The sequence below is a fragment of the Ptychodera flava genome, chromosome 2 (genome assembly GCF_041260155.1).
Source record: "Ptychodera flava strain L36383 chromosome 2, AS_Pfla_20210202, whole genome shotgun sequence".
Lineage (NCBI taxonomy): Eukaryota > Metazoa > Hemichordata > Enteropneusta > Ptychoderidae > Ptychodera > Ptychodera flava.
Window position 1 is genome coordinate 12,498,155 of NC_091929.1, and position 27,482 is coordinate 12,525,636.

At 36.5% G+C, this 27,482-nt stretch overlaps 2 protein-coding genes across 2 annotated transcripts in view; one reads left to right on the forward strand and one right to left on the reverse strand.

The window, feature by feature from the left end:
* LOC139114700 (uncharacterized) overlaps positions 1-27,482 on the forward strand; it is a 426,568-nt gene that overhangs the window by 393,268 nt on the left and 5,818 nt on the right. The window lies entirely within an intron of this gene.
* On the reverse strand, positions 1,777-27,343 carry LOC139114689 (cryptochrome-1-like). Its single transcript, XM_070676563.1, has 13 exons — positions 27,025-27,343; positions 20,286-20,414; positions 18,247-18,386; positions 11,989-12,131; positions 11,193-11,362; positions 10,589-10,689; positions 9,355-9,495; positions 8,518-8,685; positions 6,667-6,807; positions 5,596-5,753; positions 4,919-5,112; positions 3,511-4,169; positions 1,777-2,990 (listed from the first exon to the last, which is right to left on the reverse strand). The coding sequence occupies exons 2-12, from the start codon at positions 20,407-20,409 to the stop codon at positions 4,042-4,044; spliced, it is 1,608 nt and encodes a 535-aa protein (XP_070532664.1). The 5' UTR covers positions 20,410-20,414; positions 27,025-27,343; the 3' UTR covers positions 1,777-2,990; positions 3,511-4,041.

Below are 27,482 nucleotides of genomic sequence, written 5' to 3' on the forward strand. Positions count from 1 at the left end.
CCTGGCGACAAATTTTTTTTTCTCAAAATCCTCCATACCCCCCCCCAGAAATCAAATGGTTCTCCCCTTAGCGGAAGTTTTATAGCGCCCGAAATAGCTTCTACCGAAAAAAAGAACTATTAAAACGGGACGCAGCGTCACCTGACTTAATATGCGGTATCATGAATTGTAAAAACGCTATCAATACGGAGCAAAGTGAGTACAACGAACAGCATGTCTTTGAATGTCCGAACCGAGATCGTCCGAAATAGCACACTGAGTGTACCGGGACGACCTTGCAGTGGGACCGGGTTAGGGTTCGTTGATGGCCGTAGTCTGTGTACCTATCGAAGCCATAGTATCACATGGTGTCGCCGTTGCTCTCGATCATGACAGAAAAAACAGTCAAAATTTTGAAAGCTGTCGGATTTAATGCAACATATATCGGAAGAGGTGCAACAGAACCAGAGGATCTCAAGGCCCTGAAAGCTCGATTGTGTACACACAGACAATGAGGAGCTTACGACCGACATGACTTTGTAAAACGTATTCGTGATTGGCTTATTCTGATGATATGTTCTCATGAATAATTAATTAACCCCCATTCATACTTCCGCAGTTTCCCGGCGTTATATGCCAGAGCTTGATTTTGCGAAGGTCACCGGAGCGGAAATTATCGCTTGGCCTGCGAGAATGCATAGACCTTAGAGGGACAAATTTTCTCTTGGGTCTATGCTTTCACTAACAGGGTGTCTGGTATATGCATATTGTATGCATGAAACCCACTCTGTCTTATCTAACACAGAAACTGTGTCTCGAAAAAGATTCGCTGTATCATTGGCCTAATTACAACTGGGTGACTAGAAATACATGTATCTGTATGCTTGAAGTCACTGACAATTGTTGTATTTTCATGTAGATTTTAATATGTCTCAGTTGTCTGAAGGCTAAAACTGCTGCAATTTGCTGCAGTAACGCAAAACAACTGGATTACAAAACCACCATCCTAGCCAACGAGACTAGATGTATTTCCATGATCATCAGCTAAGTCAAAGTGGATATGTTTCCTAGCTCAATGGTTTTGCAAATGAAACTGTGTATAAGCATCACATCCAATTACCAATCAAGATGTGTTCAAAAATGTTTGGTGTTCCACAGCATGTTAGCAGTGCAATTTGTCATGATTCGGGTAGCGCCACCACAGTTTTGTTACCACATTGTTGCGCAACCCAAACTTTCTTTAAGTTGGGAAGGTTTGAAGCCCAATACACTAAGTCTCATTTGCAATTCACGTTTCAAACATCCACGCCCCACTCTACTTTTGCTCATTCATGTGTCTGTAACAATCTATTTTTTAAAACTTTTTGTTAAAAAGGGCAATCAAATCATAGTGACGGTAGATCAATTTCTAATTTTGATTTGCAACCACTTTGCGCTGTTCCTTTCCAGTAAGAGTTAAATAAGAGGTGGCATTTGATAAACAAAAAATACACGATAGATAGCTTGGCTGGTCATTTAAATGTTTGGATTCTCGTTAACTTTCAATTTGTGTCACGTAAATGTCACAGATATTGTAACCTCTACTGACTAAGATAAAGGCACCCGATGACAAACAAATAGTGTCCAAACTTGCCTCTACTGGGTTATTGTATATAGCTACCAATAAAATGATACAAATGTGTAAAACATAGTTTTCACAGGTCTATTGATATATGTATAATTTTAGATGTGGTTGAGATCTTTAAATTTATTTATCTCTGCTGAAGTAACTTGCAAAACAAAAGGGAGCGCAAAAGGTTTCACACTGAAGTCTATTTTATTCAACAGAGACATGAATATAACTTACAAAAAAGACTAAATTTGACGTATTGACAATATATCAGTGCACTGACATTACAACAGCACGATGAAAATATAAATGTACTTTAGATAAAAGGACAAATGTTCCTTAAAAGCACTTTCCAAATCCATCATTGATTTCTGCACTAAATATTTACACATCAGCTTTTAAATGTACCATTTCTGCAATCACAATTACTACATGTAGGGTCTTTTGGAGGCTAATTACGGCTCATTCTATACCTGCTAGGTAAAGTAACAAGGCATTTAATGTAACACAGATCGCAAGTAAATTTCTTGCTAATTTCAGGAAAATACAAACAAAAATAAAATCCAAACTTACAGTGATTCAAGCCCTATAGTTGTACTTCTTTGCAGATATTTTGATAAGAATGTTTGAAATCAAATGATCACAGAATGTTGTTCAAACAATTGTGATGACTCACAACTCGGATTTCAACAACTAGATAATTTTCAAGTTGTAATTCCAATATGGCTGCTGCATATTATCTGCATGTTAAGTGCCTGGACTTTAATGTACCAAATGATTCGAATACTGATATTTTCAAAGACAATATGGCTTTAGACAGCAATGTCAAAACATCTCTCTGAAGATTGGCAGGTATTTCTTTTGGTACGTAAATGCAAAAAGGTACAGGCTATGGGGCTCTAATATCATGCTACTGGTATGACACACATCATCCGTCAAGGATCTTAACACTGCGAACTAGGTCCATGTAATACCGGTACGTAAATTTCATCATAATTTGAACAAATCAAAATGAGTTATCTTGAGAAACAGTGACTATACCAAACTGTGGCAGTGACAGAGGTTTATAAGAGTTGAAGCAAAGATACACAGTCAAAGGCAGTAATACACTCTGGTTTTGAGAAATAAATAATTTTCTGGTGATCTTAATATGTAACCAATTAAAAATTTAATCATATTTGCTTTCTCATCAAAAACTTCAAAGCTTTCATCGTAATGTAATATACAGAATAAAGCTTCTCTATGAAACAAGAGCAGGTTCACATCCTTCAGGTATAATCAACATGATACAGACAGACACCTTATGGACAAAACACACACTATTGATAAAATCATCAGTTCATGGGATTCTTTCACAAAATATATATTACTTACAATAATAATATTCTTCCTATAATAATAACTTAACAAAAATAAACGTCAAGGAAAGCGTGCTCATATTTGGTTTGAATTGGTCCATCAAGGAAACATTTATAACCACAAAAACAAGACTGACAAGAGTAAATAAGGTCTGAAACTTTAGGTACTGGAGGTTCAACTTTAGCAACATGCCTAGCAGAGGAATGTTTTAACTCAGTCCCTCTTAGTTCGAGCAGGTCTGCCAATATGTAACACAAACAATGACAGGAAATGACCCATAAGCTGTTTCAGTTACTGCACCATCCTGGACATTTATAGGATTTCCCCTTTTTCTTACCTCATTTGCATATTTTGAAAACTGACATGTTCATTTGAACAACGTCATATCTCAATCCCTTGGTCTACCTGTACACCAAATTACTAAAATGGTAGGTGTGGTGGTTTGGAGCTTTTGTATGTAATCGACATAACATCCGCCAGACATACATACTATACAGACATACAGAGACCACCAACTCACCATATAAGCTCTTTTTGGTATTCTCTACATACCAAATATGAGCTCAAAATCTATCACTTGTGAATACTGTTTTTTATTATTAAAAGAATCCTTGCCTGCCAATTTTCAGAAATCCCACTATCTACACTCTAGATGAAAACACTGGATTGGTATATTGTATGTGTTGTTGATACATACACTTTTTTTGTATTTTTTTTATATATGTTCTATCTGCAAGTAGCAAATAAGATGTTTATACCACACTCAGGACTAGCTTATAGGGTTTATACCAGTGTAATAGACTTCTAAAACACTTTGAATCAACAAAATATTGCACGACACATGCAATTTGCCCTGACAAAATTATTAGTTTTCTCAATACTCTTGTACCTCAGAGCTGAATATAGGGGAGTGTGTTAAGACAACAACCAGTGTTAAGCTGATAGGTCACACTGCAACAAGAAGAGAAACAGAATAGTACCAACAAGTCACAATGCTTACTGAAGTTTTTAAGAAAGAAGTGCACAACTGAGAACATAAACGATGAAGAGCAGTTTTACTTTGACCACAAACGGTCTTTACCATGTATTGCGATTCACATGCCAGCTATGCCATCACAGATATCATTGGCAGTACAGCCACGACCACCAGCTGCCAAGTGATCTGGCAGCCACACAAATGAACGCACCTCAGATTCATCAGATGGTGCACAGTGTGGAATCGCTGAAAGAAACAAAACTTTTGTTCACAAAATAAATCGACAAAATGAAAAAAAAAATAAAAAGTCTAAGTTGTTGAAGTAAACATTTTTCTTTTATGTTAATTTGGCAAACAACACTAGTTCACAGAACTGTTTGAACAGTTAAAAGAATGTACTCTTTGTATACCCTAAAAAGCATACGATATTTTTTTTATTTTTATGTTACCAATATTATGACCATCCATGATCACGGTGAGCACAAGGACTATAAAATAGAATAAAACGTGTATTTAGTTAATCCTGTTTTGTAAATGTTGTGACATTGTTCCCTCTAATCAAAGGAAAAATTAAACAATATCAGAAATATTTAAAATTGTGATAACACACATATTCCATGTTTCACAAAAGTACCATGCAGAAAATATTATCATTGTAATGGTTGCTCTGAGAGACTATTTTAGGCAAAATGCATTATGTCAAGCTATTAACCCTATAAGCGATGTGATTTTTTCTACTTAAACTTAAGTGAAACATTTTACAATTTTTATGAATATTACAGTTACTGCTTTGATAATTTTGGAACAAAAGTATATAACTTCTAATTGACTACAGATTTTAATCAAATGTTCATGAAACTCTAATAACATTGTCTGGATCTCCAGAAAAAATCTGTGTTATATATTATAAAAGTGACAAAAAATTACTTTGGCATTCAATGTGTTAAAGCTTTATACATGTCATAAATTAGGTATATATTTTTTATGAGACTTACCACACTTCTTCAAGCAGGACACTACTTCCTCCATCATTTCATAATTTTTCTTCGACGCTTCCTTGTGATTGACAATAGGCAGAGGATAATCCTTTCCCACAATGCAATTGGCTTTCTCCTGGACGGCTTTTGGCGCCTTCCACGGTTCGAACAGGTATCGCAGTGGCATGTCTTTCAACACGGGCAGATAACGTCTTGTTGAAGATAGATGAGAGGAGGGTTATGAATATCAGGGATAGAATGACAAAGTAGCTACAGTGATACTGGGTGCACAGACGGAATTTGACTTTTTCATGGGTATATGGTGATATAGCTAAAAGGTTTTAAACAGGATAGGTGGATCTTTTAAGTAGAAAAATGGATTGAAAGACGAAAATAAAAATTTGGCAGAAAATGCGCACTTTATAACAAAATATCTCAAACAGAAAAACTACCGGTCTTCTTTACAAATTACAATATTTTTTGTTTGTGTATAACGTATAAAGATAACATTTAACATCAGTTTTGATACACCAAAAGTTACAGGTCCAAGAAACCAATGCAAACATAACCAAAGCAAATCAAATCAATAGTATATCAATTGCAGAAACAGGACATGTCAGTATTTTTTGTTGTTAAGTATCTGTACCGGTACTCCATAAGATTTTTGAAAACATGCTTCTTTGATCAGTACCTACCTGATATATGCACCCGAAGGGTCCATGCGTCGGCCATAACGAACTGGACAGAAACATTTAGGACACTGCAGAGCTCGTTCAAATGCTGAACTTGAGATCCACATCCAGTTGCCAGCACAGATGCTCCAATCAGCATCAAGTAAATGCTCCAAGAACATCTACAGTTGGCAGATAGAAAAAATCATTGTATTTAGTGTGGTGTGTCACGGCTAGGATTTTCATGTTTTTAAGGTAGCATATGCCTCCGGAATAGATATTTGGACTCTCAAAGTTTTACAATTTTTTATTGATCTACCACTTTTGGGGGCTCATTTTAAAGCGCTTTTGGCTTAGATAAATTTTCACTGCCTTAGTTATTGGACATCGAAAATTTCATTTTTCCCATAGAGTTAACACAGGGATGGCAGCCATTTTGAATTTCAAATACCAGTAAATGTAAGGTAATTTGTTTCTCTAGTACCAAACTTTGCATGTTGACCCCTGATTTTTATTCTTGACTTGGTAAGAGAATGGTTGAAAGTTTCATTGAGGAAAGTTTGAGCAAAAGTTTATTCTTTCACTTTCGAGGCGCATACTAAGACACATTATGTGGACTGATGACAACACTACTCACACTCATTTCTCACTCACACCTTTTGTGTCTTCACTATGACAAATATGAATGTCCTACTAACGTTTGAAGACACAATTAAATTAACAATATCTTTCTCCCTGCCACTCATTTAAAATAGGGTTGAAATGATGCTGGGTTATATAACAGTGAAACAACCATACAAAATAATTTCCGTCATCAGTGACTTTCTCGCACTGTCGCTCAAGTTTGTCTGCGGGCTAAAAATGCAATCATCTACGACATCCTGTTCACTTGAAACACCTGATAATTTGCTGCAGTGACAATCAAAAAAAATCTTCATTAAACTCACAGGGAAAAATATGGTCTTATGCGTAAAGAGAGAGTGTACAATTGGTCTTTACAGAACCTGGTGCACCGTAAGTTTGTATGTCTCTTGTAACATTTCTAGTATCAATGGTATAAGGCAATAAGAATACCAGGATGGAAGTCTACAGTACCTTGAAACCTTCTTCCCAGCTTATCCACAGGTCACCACGAGTCAGAAAGCAAGACACTGCATGCCTGCTGACATGGTGGATCCACCCTTCGATTTTCAACTGTTTCATACAGGCATCTATCCATGGGTATCCTGTTTCACCCTGTTGTGAAAATTTGACTGGCTTGTTAGAATGATCAACAAATTCAGATGGAAAGTAAGAGGTACGGCTAAGGTTGCATATGCTTTTGCACCTCAAGAAAAGTAACAGACATTTGACTTTCATTGTAATCTGTGGCAGTGCGAAAGCAGCAGATTTTTAAGGTAGAATGTGCCTCTGGTACAGATATTCAGACTCTCGAACTTTTACAATATTCTATTGGACTGCTACTTGTTGGGGCTCATTTTGAGGCTTCTGGAGTAAATAATGTTATTACAGTTACTGGCTTAGTTTTGTGAAAATCAGGAATTTTATTTTCCCCTTAACGATAACACTGGGATGGCAGCCATTTTGAATTTCAAATATCGGAAAGTATTGGCCAATTGTTTCTCTTGCACAAAACTTTGCATGGTGACCTCCGATTTTTATTCTTGATTTTGAAAGAAAATGGTTGAAAGTTTCCTCGATAAAAGTTCGAGCAAAAGTTTAGGTCATTAATTTTTTAGGCGTGAGCTACTTAAAATGTGGACATTCTTAATCACTTGTAGGTACGGTACGAGCACAGTTCATTTGCTTTTGTATATATTATGATTCAATAAATGCAATGATAAGATTCACATACATATTTTGAAAGATTCTCAAAGATTCATCATGAATTTGTCTATAGACTAGCAAGCTCCAAGTGTGTCAGAATATAATATCAAAACAATAAATTGAAGGAATAAACTTCGGCAGACTATTACATTAGTGGTAGCTAGGCTGTTATGTAGAATCGTTTGGTGTCATGCAATCAAGCAACTGTGGCCAGTCTAGGGTCTCCACTCCCTTACAACCATGACTGACTGTGCAGTGTACCGGTAGCTTACTATGATAGAGTAAAGTTAAAGAAATGATGTACTACTCACAACTAGCACGACAGGCTTCTCAAACATGTTGACATGAAGTTGTAATTGGGATTTGAATCCGATTGAGAATTTACTGAATTAACTTTATCAAACCTGGTTACATAATAAGGAGTGATATCATCCACTCGAAGAGCCATGAAGTTTTGCAGTCAGGAATTTTAAACCAGGGGACACTCTGTCCCCCTACCATTCATTTTAGGGGACATTTTGCACATTTTGGGGACAACATGCATCAGTTGACCATCAAATTTTGTATTTTGTTTTAACAAATTAGTTTCACAGAACAAAAGTTAAGCTACGGGGACTACTTCATTATGTTTGAATTTCAGGCAAGTAACTAGTATACCGTATCTGCCACGAATCAGAGAGCTTACTAAAACTACAAATAAGTTATAATATCAAGTGCAGTGTTTAATTACATGTAATCACAGCTCTGAAATTACGAAAATATACTCAAAATTATGCAAAACAAAGGTTATCGCCAGTATCGGGTATTACTTCAGACTACACCCAACACAGTCAATTCGTGAGTGTGCCCGAGGTGACCCGCAGTGTGCGACAATGTGGGATAACGGTTTTGATTTGGGGGACATTGTTGCAAGGGTGTGTTTTGGCGGTAACACTGGCCATGTGGGTGATATCTTCTTACCCCAATATGCTGTCAATCAACTAAACAGTACAATATAATTGGTTCCGAACAAGATTTGTTGAAAGACAGATATTCTACACTAAGTCAACACTGTGGTTGGGGTCTGAGTCTGCGGAAACCCACTCAGTCTATTTAAAACACAAACACATGGAATAGTACCTCTTGCCATTTCTTGAGATGTGTTTCATTCTCGTACCAAGGAATATTCAAGCAGATCGGGTTTTCTTTCATCTGGTCGTACTTGTCATTGCCAACTGACATGGTGTAGAAGTATTCACGCCATATCAACTGAGCAATCAGCTGATAGCTGGGTTCCTCTGTAGAGACCTGGAGTATGCAATAAGTCATCATAACACTCAGAAATTTCATAACTATCATCATTTTCAAGCTTCATGGATTCATACCGATGGTATTTTATGATGCATTTTGTGATTCGAAAGAGGTTATCCAATATTTTCTGATGTGATATCAGAGATATCCCTCTTTGGGAAAAAGGAAGGGGTGTGAGCTGGCACATGTGAAAAGCCCATATTCCAATTCACCTGACATCTGGTTATTTTCGGGCCCCATTTTAAAACACCTCTAACCAATGAATCTGGTCAACTTATAGTGTCAAAATTTGAAAACAATTATGGGGCAAAAAAAACTTGTACCGCCAGGGCATAATCAAAGCATATCACATATCTGTTGTCTCTGGCCAAGCTATGATTTGCTAAAAACAGTTATGGAATAACTCAAAATGTGGGTTAAAAAACATGTGTTGACTTCAACTTGTTTAGGTGGATGAAATCATACTCCATTTTAAAACCTGGTTTACACTGAAATATAACACCCAATTTCAAACCACAACACTGAAAAACCAACCCACAAAGACAGCAATACATACGTACTGGCAAGTAATGGAAGTACAAACCCCATCCCCACCCCCATTCCCCCTGCCAGTGATCTGATATACCTGTCAAATATTTATAGATACATGCAATATGAATACCGTACCTCATTGAAGACTTCCATTATCTTCCAGTAAAACTTGCGAACAGAGACGCAACCAAATCTAAGATAGGGACTTAGACTCATCGGTGGCCCGAGCAGATCAGGTTGGTATTGGTTTGGTAGACAGTATCCTGCTTTGAAAGCCTGAAATTCATGAAACATGTAAATTGATAACAGAAGAGTGAAGAAGTAGCAAACAAACGAAATATACCATGAAATTATGCAATAACCCTTTGGCAGGCAGGCAATACCCTTATGGTAGGCAGATTTAACTTCAATCTGTGACATACCGGTATACATACACAAGCTGCTAGGTAGGTGTTATATGGAGCAAATTGTTTCACAACAACAAGATTTTGAGGTAGTGATCTCATAACTACTTTTATCACAAATGTAGTTGTTTTCGTGATAAAGAGTGTTCTTTGATTGTAAAATTAGCTCAACTCGTACATCGCTATCTTTTTTTAGCATTCTGGTATGAAACTTGTGTGTAACCTAAACGGTTACCTTGCTTCAACTTTTGTAATTAACGTGTTTCACCTGTAGAAATCTGTCATATTGAAAATACTATTGACCCCCTAAGACTTTATGACTCACTATAGATGGAAAAATCATATCAATGTACAAAAGAACTGTTTCTCAAGAATACTCCTTTTTGCAGACTGGCAATGACATATATTCATAATATTTTTCTTACAAAAGGAAAATGTAAGGGACCGTCTCAGATTGTCAAACAAGTTCAAAAAGTGAAATTCATTCATTTATTGGGGAGGGGGTAGGACCTCCATTCAATTAGTGAACTTCACCTTCACACTTTCATTTTGTGATCACAAGTTCTTGCGCCAAAAAATTTTACAGGAACTGTTTTCTAGCTCATTTGTGTCCCTAATACAATTTACCAACAGTAACATTGTATCCTAAACCTTTCATTCTGCAAGTTATAAAGATAAAAAGTATATTTTTTAAATGCTGCTATAAGTGTCTGCCTGCCCTAACCACACTTGGTCATTTCACTTTCACTATGTTGACGAAAAAGCACTGAATACTACAGTCTTCATGAGACGCATAATTCTCAAGTACATTGTTCTCTCAGGCAGACATCAACATTTCGCACTTTTGACTTTCGTTTAGGGGGAGGGGGTTTTGATCTTAATGAAGAAATTCCGTTTCTTTAACTCATGCGACAATCTGAGATGGTCACTAATGTGTATGTGTCATCTATGGTAATCCATCCTACCTTTTGTTCTACCTTAATTCTGCTTTCAAAGAGTTCTAAACCTCTTTTTTCTCCTCCTATCCATCCATTAATCTTCTTTTCTTCACACACTCTCTCAGGAGCTGGTGTTAAACAAGAGAAGAATTTGTCTTTTGGTTTTAGAGCCCAAGACACTACTTATTATACAATCTTTGCACTGACACACAAATCAATCATTAAGATAAATTCTGTATGATTATTCACAACTATGGACACTGAAGTTCTCTGGATTTTGAAGACTCAATCATGAAATACAGAATCGTGAAAATTTCATATGCTCAGCTGACTTCAAAATTTTTGTGTCTGATTAACTGTCGTGGAGGTGCAATATCATAACTTTAACATCTTCCCCTTGCAGGATCCAATTGCATGGTCACTTCTTCAGTGACCATGTGAATCACAGCCAAAGGTAGAATGTAAATTGGGCTACAGTGGTAGGGGTATAATACTTTGGCAATATTGAAAATAATCAACAGATTTGATACAAAAAGAGTTTGTTTGACAGATTTTTATCATAACAAAGCATTATCACTGATGTAATAATTTTGCCATGCATTTTGCAACTTTGGGAAACAGATACACTTACCCAACTTCTCCAAGCATGGAAGCTCAAACTGAAACTTTTCTGGTAATGGTAATTTCACTGAGGAAAAATCAGGGTCATTGACTGGTTTGTCTGGCGGGCCAAGTCCATCGGTGACATGCCGGAATATCATGTAGGTTACAGGGGGAGAACCACCATTCTGGTTTATGACACTAATTTGTAAAGAAGAGATACACAAGGCAAATTACTGACATTAGGCATAGAAAGTGACAAGCCTAGAATATGAAAATTAGAACAAAGCAAAAAGCCATGCAGATACAACAGAAGTACCAGTTTAAAGGATTATTTCATAAAAGTAAACCTGTTAATCTACAATTCATCCTTCTGATATAAGACATCTTGGAATAATATTTTGATTTATTCTAATTTGCCAAATGTATTATACTTATTGAGATATACAATAATTTCCGCAAGGTATATCATCTAACACTTTAGAAAAATAATTCAAATTTATTCAAATTTGCCATTAGCATTCTATTTATAGAATGAGAAAGACAAAAATCAGAAGCAGATTTATAAATGATAAAACAAATTTCTTCAACTACAAAGTAATTATATCTGTTACTTAAGTTTCATGTAATGATTTGTCTGAAGATTACAAGATGCATGAAACTTAAGGAGCAGATATTATTACTTTGCACTTGAAGTAATTTCTTTTTAAATATACATATAATATATGTACATTTTAAGTATGTGTGGGTGTGTTTTAATCTAAAATTAGTCCCTAATTATAAGACATTTTAGAAAGATAAATACATTCAATTTTATTCAAACTTACTCCTTTGGATTCCACAGAGTGTGTGAAATTCGTTCAATCCACTCGACGTCATTATCTTCACACAACTTTTTCACTGCATTGTCACGTGGCTGCCATATTGGCTCAGGATCTTGTTCAAAACAAAGTCTTTTCACACCCCACTCCTGAGATTTGGTTGGAAGTGGAGAGATTAAAAAAATAGGTTAATTATTTTTCGATCAAGAAGAAGTGATTTAATTTGTCTCTTGCTCATATTTTCAAAAGTGCAACATTTGGAACATATTCTGGTGTAACAAGCACATACAGAAAATCTTCCGGTATATCTGGAACCTCCAAAAGTACACACTTAAAGAATAAAGTACATATTAAGGTCAAAAACTATATGGCTGTTTTCAGGGACTCATCCATATTAGACAGTGTGGTTAAGTAGTTAGTGCTTCAAATTGATAATGTTCCAAATAAGTGTTAAAGGGCCAGTAATGCCAACTTTTGATCATTTTTTACACTTTTTTTGTTTTAAATGCCCAACATAACTCCTTGTTCTACTCCCAAAAGCATGTTGGAATACACAGCATTCAGCTTGTCAAATCACCCTGTATATGTGTAAACTGCATTGTTATTGTTGAAAAGTGACTTCTGGTCTGAACTAGAATTCAAATGTAAACAATAATTTCATGAATTTTACACATATAGACGCTAAGTTGACAATCTAAATAGTGGGTGTTTCAACATTCTTTGAGGAGTAGAATAAGAACTTGCATACAAAAATAAAAATAATGAAAAAAAATCATCAAAAGTTAGCATCACTGGTCCTTTAATTGGGGACCGGTGTACCAATTGTAAATGGAAATGCTGCCCACATTTGATCAGGGATTTCAGAAAAGACTTTTATATTTTACATAGCACGCATATAAACTATACATTAATTTCTTCAGACAGCACACTGATTCAGTGATCCAACAAGACCCTACTGGCACATGTACATACTGGTACAGTATATAACAAATGGGCTCGCTACATTGTAAGACTTTGAAAGCCAAGAGTGGTTCACTATTTTCTGCACACAGATACATGTATGATACACAAGAACTGCTTAAGGACATTGCTAAAAGTGTTGCTAGGTGTATATATCAGTAGTACTTGCCTCCCTTGGTATCTGGCTCATAACTTATCTTATGATAATTGAATTGAATGATAAGAGGGAGGTATCTGGTTCATAATTATCTTATGATAATTGAATTGAATGATAAGGAGGGCATAATTCAATTTATAATTTTAAATTTATAATTTATCAGTATCAGCACTATAAATGATTAAGTAAGTCATACTCTGACAATTAACGGGCCACTACTGTAGCTGTGAACAAGCATAATTTTTTTATGCTAATTTTGTTTTAGTGTCAACTGCAGTTTCTTGTTGTACCAGTATTCCAAAAAACACATTGAGATACACAATATTCGACTTGTCCCGGCCTGTATGGTACATGTGTAGACTGCATTGCCATTGTACCGTAGATGAAGCAAAGTCCAGTCTTGAGTAGAAGTTAAATGTAATCAATAACAGTGCACTTTCTAATGCTGAGTAGGCAAGCTTTGGGGGGGTAGAAAATGGACTTGCAGTCGAAATACGAACAAAAATGTTAAAAAGTCATCAAAAGGTAAAGATGCTGATCCTTTGAAATATACCTGAGAGTTGAGGTAGAATGCGCCTCGATGACAGATAGTCGCACTCGCAAATTTCTGTTATTCTTTTCTGATATACCCCTTGTGGGGGATCATTTTAAAGCTCTTGGAGAAAGAAAAATATTTACCAGCTAAGTTTTTCAAAAAGTCAAAAATTTAATTTTTCTCCAGACTCCTATAGAGTTAACACAGGAATGGCGGCCATTTTGAATTTCAAATACCATAAAATGTTGGGTAATTTGTTTTGCTGGTTCAAAACTTTGCATGGTGACCCCCGATTTTTATTGTTGATTTGGTAAGAGAATAGTTGAAAGTTTCATTCAGGAAAGTTAGAGCGAAAGTTTAAGTCTTTCACTTGCGAGGCGCATATTACCTTAACTAGTGTTGGCTGGCATAAATAAAGATTTCCCAGCATGCTTACTAAGCTGCAGACTTATTGGTTCGGAAAATCACTGTGTTGAAACAAGAATTGATATAGGTTCAGATGTACAGGGAAAAGGAAAGCAGATATGAAAAGTAATGAAAGCATCGGTAGAGTAGATTACAACATGACTTTCATCAAATTGAGTATATTTTCTACTGACAATCCATCCTTTGACTACAAACAGACTATGATATCACTACAATTAGTTAGCTTTTGCACATCATTTAATTCCCAACCCAGACTACCGGTAAATCAAAATGACTCATGTTAATAATATTGGCTATCGTCTGCTTTACCAGTGAGTGGGAATGATATTAATCTATAATTTACTTGCATGTAGCTAGACCGGTACAGTGATGACTTGAGTCTGTGATAAACTTCTGTTCGTAATAATACTTCAGATTATTTCAGAGAGATGAATATCTATAGCCACAAGGTAGAATGATGATATATGTTTGTGATTGCATTTGAATGTAACTTCTAGATTGATGACTAAAACCTGAAATTAACTTCCGTTCACAATCATATCCATCAATACCTTAGATTATTCTAAACAGATGCACAGAGATACTCCTGTGTTGCAGCAGAAATGATTTGAAGTTGTTACGGTAGATAGACATTAAGGCCAGTCTAATGATCGGTATCATTCATGGTGAATATGTATCACCAGGTCCACAGAATATGTCGAAAATGCCTCTTACAATATAAGGGTCATCTTGAACCACTGATTAGTGGGAAAAAGACACATTAAGGGGATAATGATGTCCTTAAGATCATACACATGAGCAGGTACATAATCCCTCCCCTTGAGGTATCTCTGATGCAAGAGGAACACTGGTGCTTGTTACACGTGTCTGTTCTCATCATGCAGTCATCATAAACCTTCCTCTTATTTGAAGACAGAGATACTGTAAACATGATTTTTACAGACTCAAGTTGCTATACCGGTATATCAAGCCAAGTGGGTTAAAATACATATGGTTTTGGCTCAATATACCACTTTTTACTGACTTAGCAGATGGCGAAGGGATACTGTCTGGCAGGAAAAGGTTAACAGTCTGGGAAGCCTAGTACCATTTCTGTCATCCCTAGATATAACATCATTCATTATGTACGAGAGAACCCTATTTAATTTTATCCAGGGTATTGCACTCGACAGAAATACTAATCCTTTGATACAGAAGTGTCTTACACAATTTCAATCATTTAACACTAATGCCTATTATAGCCTACTTCATCTCTTTAAAACTGCCACTCCCCACTCTAAAGATGCAATGTTTACAGTGAAATTAATTTCATGATCCTGAGTACCATACAAACTACAAGTACATTGTATTCTATCTTGTATTTTTTCACAATTTTGGCACAATCCCTTACACTAAACTAAACTGCTCTGCTTTCCACAGATTGTAAGATATTGCCCCTTAACCCTTTCACCACTGTGGTTTGAACCAATCCCATTGTTTTCCATGGTAAAGTTGGACCTCTAGAGTGGGCAATAGGAGTGAAAGCTTTAGGGTAGTATATGTCCTAAAAGTGAAAAACTTAAAAAAATTCGCTCAGACTTTTCTCAAGGAAACTTTAATCATTCTCTGTGATGCAAGAAAATTTCACATATTGCATGCACTGGAAAAGGGCTGATTTCATGAAAGTTCAAAGAAAGTCCTAGATTTACACAACAAAAATAATGAAAATAATATGAAAAGCTGCAGCTGTTGATTCTTTTAGTCAAAATTTCACAATTTAAAACTCTGCTTCAGGACACATGAATCTTCAACTTTAATCATGACATTTGCCAATCATAAAGAAATGTCGCACAACATGATGTCAAATATTTTTGATAATTTCCAGTAAAAGCCATCTCAGGAACAGATTTTCAGACTTTAAAAAATCTTACATTTCAAGCCTCAACTGCAGGTTGTGTTAATGTGTTACCTTGAAGTTTGTACAGAAAATTAAGATTTTAGTGTGTGCTTTTAGTCAAAATCACATACATGTTTTCTATAGAATTGACACAGAGAATGGCACACAATTTGAATTTCATATACTGGTATGCATACCCGGAAGTTTGAAGAAAGTTTAATTGTGCCATCAAAAAATTTACATGGCAATCCCTGATTTACTTGTCCCAGTTGCATATGAAATTTTATTTTTTTTTAGGTGTGAATTACAATAATATGGTTGGTTAATACGTAGAATTACATTTCTCTCATTAATATGGAAAAGTTATATATTTCTCAAAAATTTGGCATGTCACTATTGTGAATTTGTTACCATGCATGAAATCAGGACTGATTTCTCATATAATACTGAAGTACATATGGTGAAATTTAGAATTATACTGCCGAGTGTGACAGTAAGCCTAGCATAGGGGATTTACAGAAAGGCTTCAAATAGCTTGAGGAGGGATTTGTTGAGAGGCCCCAAATGGCATACTCAGAATTCAATTACGACATCAGATTGGATCTAATCTTCTACATGCAAACCCCCATGCCGTGAGGGAGGATTTGCATAATTCCGTGAGACAGGATATTAGGTTTCAAGCTTTATGGCAGTGAAACTTACCGTACTGCTTTCGTGCTCCTGTTAAAAAGATATCTATTTCCCAGCTTCTAGCCATATGTCAATCAAACAGTTGGAGAATTCTACTGAAATTTATAGGCTCTTTGAGATAATTTTACAGTATGATACAAAACTTCTTCACATATCTGTAGGCATTCTCAAACAAGCCTGTCTTTATCTAGCATTTGTGTGAAAATTTCAATGTTTTCGCAGCGGCTGTGTCGACAGCTTACACAGATAGAGTAATACATCAGGATTTATTTTATGCCTGAATTTTTTCATGCATCTCCCAAAATATATTGAATCAGGAAATTTGGTAGATTTGGATGATGACTCAATTTATTTGTTTCATTTTCTATGCAAATCAGCTACCTTTAGAGGATAGAGTGGAAAGAAATGGCACGAATCTCTCGCACTGAGACCTCACTCAGAATTAAATATACAGATTGAAAAAGAAAAGTTGCCTTGTTTATCCCTTTGAGCGCTGCAATATTTCCCACCAAAATTTTAGTGCAACAATTTATTAATTTTTTGGATATTTTTGACCAAATGTATATTACATTTCATTTGCTACACTTTTTTATCAAAATTTCAGCAAAAATGTCAAAAGAATTGACAGGGATATATTTATAATGGGACAAAAATTGACTTTGGCGCTCGGAGGTTAAGGACACCAGTAACTTATTCACTTGATCATTAACTGTCTTTTGATCTGTGAACAACTGCTCTGGCCACTGGATCACAGTGAGTTAAGGCAGAATGCGCCTCGGCGACAGATAAATACATTCTGACTCTCAAATCTTTACAGTTTTTGTTTAGGTCATTTGTGGGGGTTCATTTTAAAGTTAAAGGATACGTAAAGTTTTCAACTGCTAATTTTGTGAAAATCGGGCATTTCATTTTCCCTATAGAAATAACACAGGGGTAGTGGCCATTATGAATTCAGACGCCGGTATATATTGAGTATTATATCATACCAGTATATTGATGGTGCATATACAGCGATTTGATTAGTCGAGACGCAAGCGTGGTATATTGGCGATATACCACAGCTGGCATTACGTGAGCTCTCAGCTTGAGCAAAAATCCATTTATGACGTTCCTAGCCAGAATTTCAATATACTGTTATGATATAATAGCAATAAATCACACCCAGCAACGGTATACCACGAGATTTTGACCAGTTCACTTCATACCATATATGCACTTGCTATTGCTCGTGCATATATGTCGTGAACGGTCAAAATCTCGTGGTATACCATCGCTGGGTGTGCTTTATTGCTTAAATATATACTGGTGTCTGAAATTCATGTCTGTTTCTCTAAGTACCAGAATTGGATTGCGCCGCGCCGTTATTGCGAATCCTGATTTTCATTCTCCATTCTCAAAGAGAATAGTTGAAAGTTTGCTTCGTGAAAATTTGAGCAAAACTACCTTAAATCGGGGTTGCACTGGGCCATTTTAAATTCCAACATACCAGCTACATGTATATAATATACACACACTGGTGACCGCTTTATTCCAGAGTAGACTTTTTCAAAGTTACATGCAAGATACGTTTTAAGGAAATATTCATAACTGAAGGTATTTTTTACCTTGATGCATACTAACCTGGAACAAAGTTGAAAAAATTTCACACGGATCTCCTTGGAAGACATACAGCCTTCCCCCGACTTCCTTCAGCTGGTTGTCAAGATCTTGAAGACACTCATGCAAGAACTTCCAGCGATTGTATCCACATATCTTGGTGCCTTCAGGGAATAAATTCATGAATCAACATAACAGTAAATTGAATGTGCAAATATCTTTTCAATTTAAAGTTCCATTAAAGGCATGTTTCAGGCATCAGCTTGTCTTGCCAGGAAATTTACTTTCTAGATTACAATTTCAATAGAAAACAAAGGGCTATGACACCTTCATAATCCTCTTACACACTACGGTAGAACAAACTTGATCCCTGGGATCGATTCCCCTACCTTTAATTACAAAATCTGATGAAATTTCTAATGTATGGTCTCTCTGTAAAACAATTTCTTAAACTACTCCAAAATTAAGTTGCAGTGCCTAGCATTCAATAGTTTAAAATGAAAATTTTATGTGTGAAATGACTGATATTCAAACACTAGAATATATTTGCCAAAAATTACCAGTGTTCGCGGTGAATTTTTTCTCCCCGCGTACGGCATACGCATTAGTCTGCTAAAATTGCGTAACGGCTGGATTTGAGTGCGTAATTTCACTTCCGCACTAGATTGATGAAAAAACTTACTGCAAAATACATTGTGCCGTTGAATAAACCTACACTACATATTCCGATTGTACGATGTAACATTATTTTAATGAAAACAGTTTAACAAACAACTTGAACAATGTTGAAACGTAACAGCGAAGGGTAGTATACATGCGACCGTCAACACATATCGGGCAACCCAAAAGTTAGAGTTGCGGCAGTTTATCGAGACACTTCTGCAGTGTTCAAAATTTATCAGGATTCCGTCGAGGTCTACAGATGAATCATTTTTCACGGACTCGTAGAGCAAAGTTGAAAGAAAACAGATTTGTCTGCTTCGACGCCATGCTGCATGGGTGCTTGATCAAAATTTGGGAACAGCGAGACGCGATGATCGTGCAGGGTTGGCATTTATATGATTTGTCGCAACATTTCTGTCAATCACTCGCTAAGTTTCAGAAACTATCGCTCGCCTGAAAATTAGCTACGTAATTCATAGGCACAGCTGACATAATAACGTGCCTGTGAACTACGATGCCGATTTTTCAGACAACGCCCAGAGAATCCGAAACTTTCCACGCAAAATGAGTGATTGACAGAAATGTGTTGCAACAAATTTCGTCTGGTTGTCGCTTAAGCTCAGTCGTGGGGAGTGCTTTCGGAAACATTTTACTGTTATTCTTTGTGTATAGAAAACGCATAACAATGAAAAAAATGCGTAGAGAGTCAATTTCAATGCGTAAATACGCACGATTTTTGCGTAAACGCGAACTCTGATTACCATTACTGCAAATTGTATGGTACAGTAGTAACATCAGATAAAGTCTTGCTATTGTACCTTAGACTTGAATTACATTAATATTTGACAAGTCTTTAATACCTTTAGTAGGTGTCAAGGCTTTAGCAAAAATAACCTCACACAATGTCAAGAAAATAACAAAGTCTTTCAATTTTCTGTTTCCCTGATCTTTAAACATTTGAGTGCTTCAATTTTTCCCGCCAAAATTAGTGCAACATTTTACCCATTTTTATGAATTTTTCTGTATTTTTTTGATAATTTTTGACCAAATGGACATCACAATTCATTGTTTAGAGTTTTTTAACAAAATTTGGGCAATTATCTGGAAAAATCAACTAGCTATAAAGATGACAAAAATTGACTTTGACACACCAAGCTAAACTCATTGGTTCAGTGATTAACAGAGCCCTGGATATATTGACTGAAAGAGAAGAATAATGAGGTTGTAATGTATGATGAATTCAATGAAATCATTGACTCACTGCATCAATATCATAAAAATCTTCTATCTCTCTTTCTCTTAATATGTTTCCAGACATGGAAAACAGGCATGGATGATTTCGATTTCACATCAGAACTGGGAGCTTTTAATGATGAAGAGTGTACATTGAATTCACATACCTGCCACTTCGCCATCAAAGATAAACACGGGATAAAACTCTTCTGCATCCTCTAATGCTGCCAGTAAGGATGGATTGTCATGCAGACGAAGACCATGGCGAAACCAATGCACTGTAACAGCCATGTAAACTGTGGATTTAAAAAGAGAGTGTACTGCACTGTTAATGGATTAGCACATTCTCTGCGAATGCATTTGCATACATGTACTAGCAGATTTCGGATGGTGGTGGCAGTGTGAAACTTTTTGTCAGCAGGTAGAAATAGCACTGATCACAAATGACATCACTGTTCTCTCTCATTAATATGCATAAATAAATATTTGTCTGCATTTTCCGCACAAATGACAATAAATAAATAAAGAAAATAAATCCTGCTAGTTTATAATGGCTACTTAAAGTCACACTAATTTGTATGAATTTATAGAAATAATACATAATTTTCACAGCTTGGAATATACGGTAGCTTGAATGACATGACCAACGGCTATTGTACTTGCTATATACCGGTATATAAAGTGGTTATACAATGACAACAGTCAAAGAAATTTTAATTTTTATTTCAGCTGATTACATTATATACTTAATGACCTTTGGAATTAATCTGTGGTGAATATTATTCACGATGTTGATCACACCACTTATTAAGTTGCAAACATATGGCAAAAGTTTAAATTCACAGACAACAGCATATATATACTGAAACACGTGAGCATTGTCAGTTCATACATATATCAATGGTATGTTCCAATAGCAGGTGTAGACCTGTGCAGGTTGAGGGACGGAGTGGGGGATGAAAGTGAAAGGATTAATTTTAGGTGTGGTTTAGCAATAATGGCTTGCGACACAACACAGATCACCAAGATCAACTTTTTTCTGAGTCTGTAAGAGCATTATGGAGGTGTTAAAGCCTTTTGCTTCCCATTGAAAGTGTAATCTTGTAAGTAAATTTCCTGGCAAGACAATCTGATGCCTGACACAGGGCTCTAACAGTATTTGTGGCGTCAATGACACTCGGCTCACATTTGGTTGGATGTGGTAGGCCACAGCGAGTATATTTAAGTAAGTTTATGCCTGGGAACATGCATACCATTGTCCAAGTTTCAAAGCAATAGGACAAGCGATTTCAGAGAAAGTTTTTGACCAAGAATGGGAAAATTTTCCCCAAAATACAAATATGAAAACGTCACCATAATTTAAAGACATTCGACTAAGGTTGCCTCTAGGTAAATGCATACAAAGCTTCAAAGGAATCAGAATAGTTACTTCAGAGGTAACGATTTTTTGACCAAAACTGTCAAAAATTGGCCAAAATACACAAATATGAAAATTTCAACGTAATTTTTTAAAAATTCGACAGAAGACCCTGGATTAACAGTGCCAAGTTTCAAAGCAATATAAAAAGAACTTATGGAGAAATGACATTTTTGACCAAAAATGGGGAAAATTGCCCAACAAATAAAAAATATGAAATTTTCACCACAATTAGGACATATCTGACAGAGGCCAGCCCTTTGATCATGCATACCAAGTTTCAGAGCGATGCGACAAGTACTGTCAGAGAAGAAGAATTTTTGACTAAAACTTGGGAAAAAATTCCTCAAAAATACAACTATCAAAATTTCATTACAATTTGAACAAATTTAAGTGAAGTCACCATAAAGGACCTGCATATAAATTTTCTCCCAAATCTGGCCTGTGGTTGCAAAGTTTTAGCGTTTTGCTGGACATTCCCTTTTCTTACTTCATTTGCATTTTTTGACACTGACATGTTCATTTGAACATATACACATCTCCACCCCTGGGTATACCTGTACACCAAAATACTAAGATGGCACAGTAAGTGCTACGGTTTTTGATCTGCCCGTCCAACCATCTATCTGTCCATCCATCCACACATACAGATGCTGTAACACCACTATAAAGCTCTCCTTGGTATCTAGAAACTAACACGTCATATTCAATTCCTCCAGCTTTGGTCTGAATAAGCAATTTATGCCAATTATTTGCCAATTACAACCCCTGGTTAAAAATTAAATCCACTAGGGCACTGTTAACTCTGTTTACGATAAATGTCCCTGGCAACAAATCACTCTGTTATCATCCTCAATGTGAAGACCATTGATGAGTAGTTCTATTGACAATGCACGTCATATCAATTATGAACTTTTTTCACTTGTGTAACACCAGACTCTCCACAGTCGCTGTGCCTTGTTTTATGCGCGCCGCGATGGGCCTGCATTCGAAGGCTGTGCAGCTGTGAGCACGCGCTGCCAGACACAGCGACTGTCGGTTCTTGCAAGTATATGAATATTCATAAGGGTAATGACGTCAAAAGAAACACCTATCTAACTGGGCGGAGAGAATATATACTAGTAGCTGGTAGACCTATATACTTGGTATGTTTTATTTTTCATTTTCAATTTATTTGGCTATGCTACTTGTCTTTTTTTTGATTAACGGATGTGTGTAGTTCTATAAAATACCCGGATCAGGCAGAAATCCGACCGGTCGCTTGCAAGAACGTCCAGACCCTGGGATTCGCATCGTGTCTCTGAAGGGCGCACGCGTGTTCCAACAGGGAAGAACGCGAATCGCAGGGTCTCTGCCAGACTAGTGTAACACCAGAAGTTATGCTTACGTCAGGCTTGCGTAAATGGGGGTCTTGCTAAAAAATCCCCAATTTGGCTGACAGGTCCCTGGATGATGTTGAGACATAGAATACGCACCTTGGGTAATCCCAGAAGCTTTCAACTCGACGAACAAAGTTTGGAAAATTGACAAAGCGCTAATAAGAGAAGGATAATGGTTTAATTTCCAATGACACGCACAAAATCAGAGTAATGCTCTCAAAATTATCTGAGCTTTCAAAAGAGCACTGAAAAGCAGGCCATGATTTAGTTATATATCCAACATTCCAAAGTTACTAATTGTCTGGGATTATCAGCAGGAGTTTCTCTCCATCAATATGTCAATCACGGTCCCTCCACAAAACGATGTCAATGAAAAAAGTTGTTGGCATGAAACAAAGTTTGAGTTCTAAACACAGAAAAGCCAAAAACACCTGTACTTTCGACCAAACTATGGAGGTACCAAGATTATTAAACTGAATACTGAAGAGGGAATTAAAGTTTTAATTTTAGGATGACCTGCTTTTCCAAAACTTGTCTTTGTTTATTTCTAAGGAATCATTTGTAGCCATGACATGGCCTAATGAATACACAAAGTGTATTATAGACACATCTTCACTCAGCTGAACCAGTCTTATCCAGACTGTTGTGTAGCTATATCATTAAAACTGTTACCACTATGCACAAACATTTCCAGAGTTCTACCGCTTACCAACGCTATATTACTGTAGTTTTGTCTTCAATGGTTACAGGGGTTTTCAGGTCGTCTTGTTCACACAGATCATGCAGGATTTCTCATGAGTAATTTTTTCCAGAGCATCCAGGAGAATTTCAAACAAGAAAGGCACAAGAGAGCTATTTTTCCTTTAAAATAAACTCTTTTAACTCACAGAAGTGACAGTTCTCTACACTCAACATTTCACAATTAGTGACATAGAGGGCGCCCTTCTGTTCAAAAGATTTTATGCTAAGGGACCGTCACGCGTCTCAGATTGTCGCAGAAGTTCAAAAAGCGAAATTTATTTGTTTAGGGGGGGGAGGGGGTTTGACCTCCATTCCATTAGTGAACTTCACTTTCGCACTTTTATTTGTGATCACAAGTTTCTTGTGTTTATTTTAAATTAAAGAAAAACTGCACACTCGTGCCAACAAATTTGTAACTGTTTCCATCTCGTTCGTGCCCCAAACACAATTTACCGATAGTAACATTGTATCCTAAACCTTTCATTCATCAAATTATACAAGACAAAAGTATCATTTTTAAATGTGCTATTTATAAGCATCTGCTCTAACCACTAGATGTCTTTATTCTCACTTGTTATGCACCTGGTCATAGTCGTGTTAATATGATTGAACATGCCTGGGCCCCCTTGTCAAAGTTTCTTGCTTATTTGCCGCCCCTACCATACCAAGTACAAATTGCGTGTTCACAAAGACAAAGAACAGCACAAGAGGTGCAAAAAGGGAAAGTAAAATAAAATGAAACTTTTATGCGGTAAAATGCCTGTTAGTACTCAAATCTGATCGATTACTTTAATTGAAATAGGGCAAGGGGAATACGTCTTTAAGAGCTATAGCAAAATGCAACATTGTACTCTCAGGCAGACATGAACATTTCGCACTTTTGAAGTTTCGTTTAGGGGAGGGGGTTTGATCTAAACAAAGGAATTTCGTTTCTTGAACTTCTGCGACAATCTGAGACGGTCCCTAATTTCCTGGTTCTTCTCAATATCAAGCTAACAAGAGAAAAGGTTGTCACTGCGTAATCCTTGCGCAATCACAGAGTATCTGTATTCATTTTTAAGTTCTCTTGGAAAAAAAATTACCGTTGATATTGTCAATTCTGCCTGCACATGTGAAGATTTCATTGTTATTCTCAATAAGTGAATTCCGGTCTGGACATGAATTCAAATGTAAAGAATAGATTGCATTTTACATGTACAAAATGGAGTATTAAAAACAAAACAGTTGCTGTTTTTGAGCATGCTTTACGTTATGGAGTAGAATCACATACGACTACAAAACAAACTTTATAAAATTAAGCAATAACCCCCCCCCCCCCCCCCGGTAAGGGGGGGGGGGGTATTACATGAGATTTTGGTACAACGCGCAATATATAGCACAAGCTGATAGGCGAGTGCTATATATGGAATGCATTGTACCAAAATCGAGTGTATAAAAAACTATGGCGTTGGTTAGTGCTATTATAAATATCAACTTTTGTGTCTTTGTTGTCTTGCTTGGGTATTTTTGTCACTTTAAGCCCCAAATGCAGAAAACAGACGTATGAGAGATCGAACGTCCAAAATTCAGCACCCAAGACAGAGCATTCTATAAGTTACAATTACAACGGCAATTAACAGACGCACACAGTATAGTATCCTACGATAACATACGCATTTGCGTTCATCAACATTGCATTTACAAACTTTATAAAATCAATCATAAAGAGTCAAAGCTACTGACCCTCTTATGTGCATACCACCTGTATAAACTCTTTTGACTAATGGAAACAACAGATTACAACAACAGATCAGTGCAAACAAGGTTACCAGAAAACCTCTGTAACTCAGTCTCTGATATTTTGAGGGCGCAAACTATTGTGAGGCATGGGCCACCAATCTGTTTTGCAAGAAATCTTTTGATATTTTAATAACTAACAACATAAGGGATACATTTTAAAAGAAAAGAATATAAAAATTATGAATTGTTATGTAATATATTGGTGGATGAGTGGGCAGAGATCACGAAGACAAACGCTTATGGATTGTGACAATTGACATGAACATCAATACAAACAAAACAAAAAATGTAAACAGACAATAAAATTGGGGCAAGCTGGTTTACTCTTTAGGCAAGTAAAATTTCAGGACACTTGACCGTAGGGCAAGTAGGTAAAAAAGTTAAATTCGAGCCCTGCTAGGGCAGGTTGGTTTACCAGAATCACAAATGTTTTTCTATGTGATGTAAGTTTTAACTTCCCTACCACTTAAAGGACAACATTTAACTTGCCAGGTGAAAAATTCACAAGTCTATTTGGAAAATAGAAGCAAAAGAAAACTGCACGCCAGGTCCATGGGAGTCTGAGCAAGCATTTTTGTAAGTTCTGAATAAGAATTAAGATTATTTGTATTTTGCAAACAAATTGAGCAGTCTGTGTCTGACTCAGGTGTGAGTGAAGCAAGTGGGATGTCTTGTGCTAGCAAACAGAATCAATATGATGTATCCTACAGCACTGCCTCTACCTGACGAAGCTTTACAATTCTATGTTTGTATGTTGTAACAACAGGGGATTAAAAGTGAATTGGGATCAAAGTTGAGAGCATACAGCTGTCACCCAAAACTCATACTATTTTTCTGGCTCAGGGAAGCATAAAATCTGATCAGCTTGAAAGGTTTTGTATGACATTGTACCTCGAGAAATAACATTTCCTGTCCCTGTATACAAAATGCTTCGATGAGTTTCTTATGTTAGGTGCTTTATTAGTAAATAAAATTCTTTGTTTTCTGTCCGTGTGCTGGTAGGTTTTCAGAGAAAATTAAGAAAACAAACAAAATGTTAACACTATTACAAAAAAATATTATTTTTCCAAAAGACACCAAATAAAAAAAAGTTGATCTTATGTTAATAATTAACACTTGTGATTTTTGTCTGTGTTTGTTTTTTTGCCTGGCTGGCTGGTACATTTTACAAAACCCAATGACGGCACACAAAGAATTTTCTTTAAATGGTCTTATCGAGATATTGGGAAATCAGATCTAGGGGTACCAGTCCCCTAACACCGATGTTGTACGTTTCTTCAATAGACAAACATCAAAGTTTCAACTACTGCAGTGGCGAAGCAGCCGTAAGGCAACCGTTATGGCGGGAGGGGCAGGGCTTTCGCAAATTCTTCCATTGCAGTCATTATATGGAAACTGTCATTAATGATATTTTGACTTTTGTGAAGTATTTCTGTAGCGCTTGGATTAAATTCATCTACACACTCGTACGTAATACATGACGTCCTTCGGCCAAAATGTACCGGTGGTGAATGAGTCAAAACGTACAAAACGAGGGGAGATCAAAATAAGCGTTCACAATTTCCAAGTTTGGTGAGCAATGTGTCTTACCTGTGAATATTTTACACTCTGCGCGACAGGTGAGTAGAAGTCTGATTGCACTATCGGATTATTACCGAGTGACAGCGAAGCGAAATCAAGTTGATATCGCCGATGCTATGTACCGCTGTATCGTTGCGTAGGTGGAGACAAAACGCTTTCTGCGCTGTTCATCTGTTATGAGTAGTTATTCTCGCCGGACAGGTTTTAAACAGATTATCAACTGTGGTATCACGTGGGGCATCGCGATCGCATGGATCCATCTCTGGACATTTCTGCTCCTGTTGCGTTCTGTTTTCTCTTTTACCGGAAGTCGCCAACGGCAGCCTGTAAGCCCATCACGTGACAGTGTTACATAATAGCTTGGCCTTGGGAACTCATGCCTGCTGCGCATGCGATTGACTTGGCACTGGTCTCGGGCACTGATGGGGCAGTCTTTTATACTTTTGTATTTATGGTCTTTTTCTCTT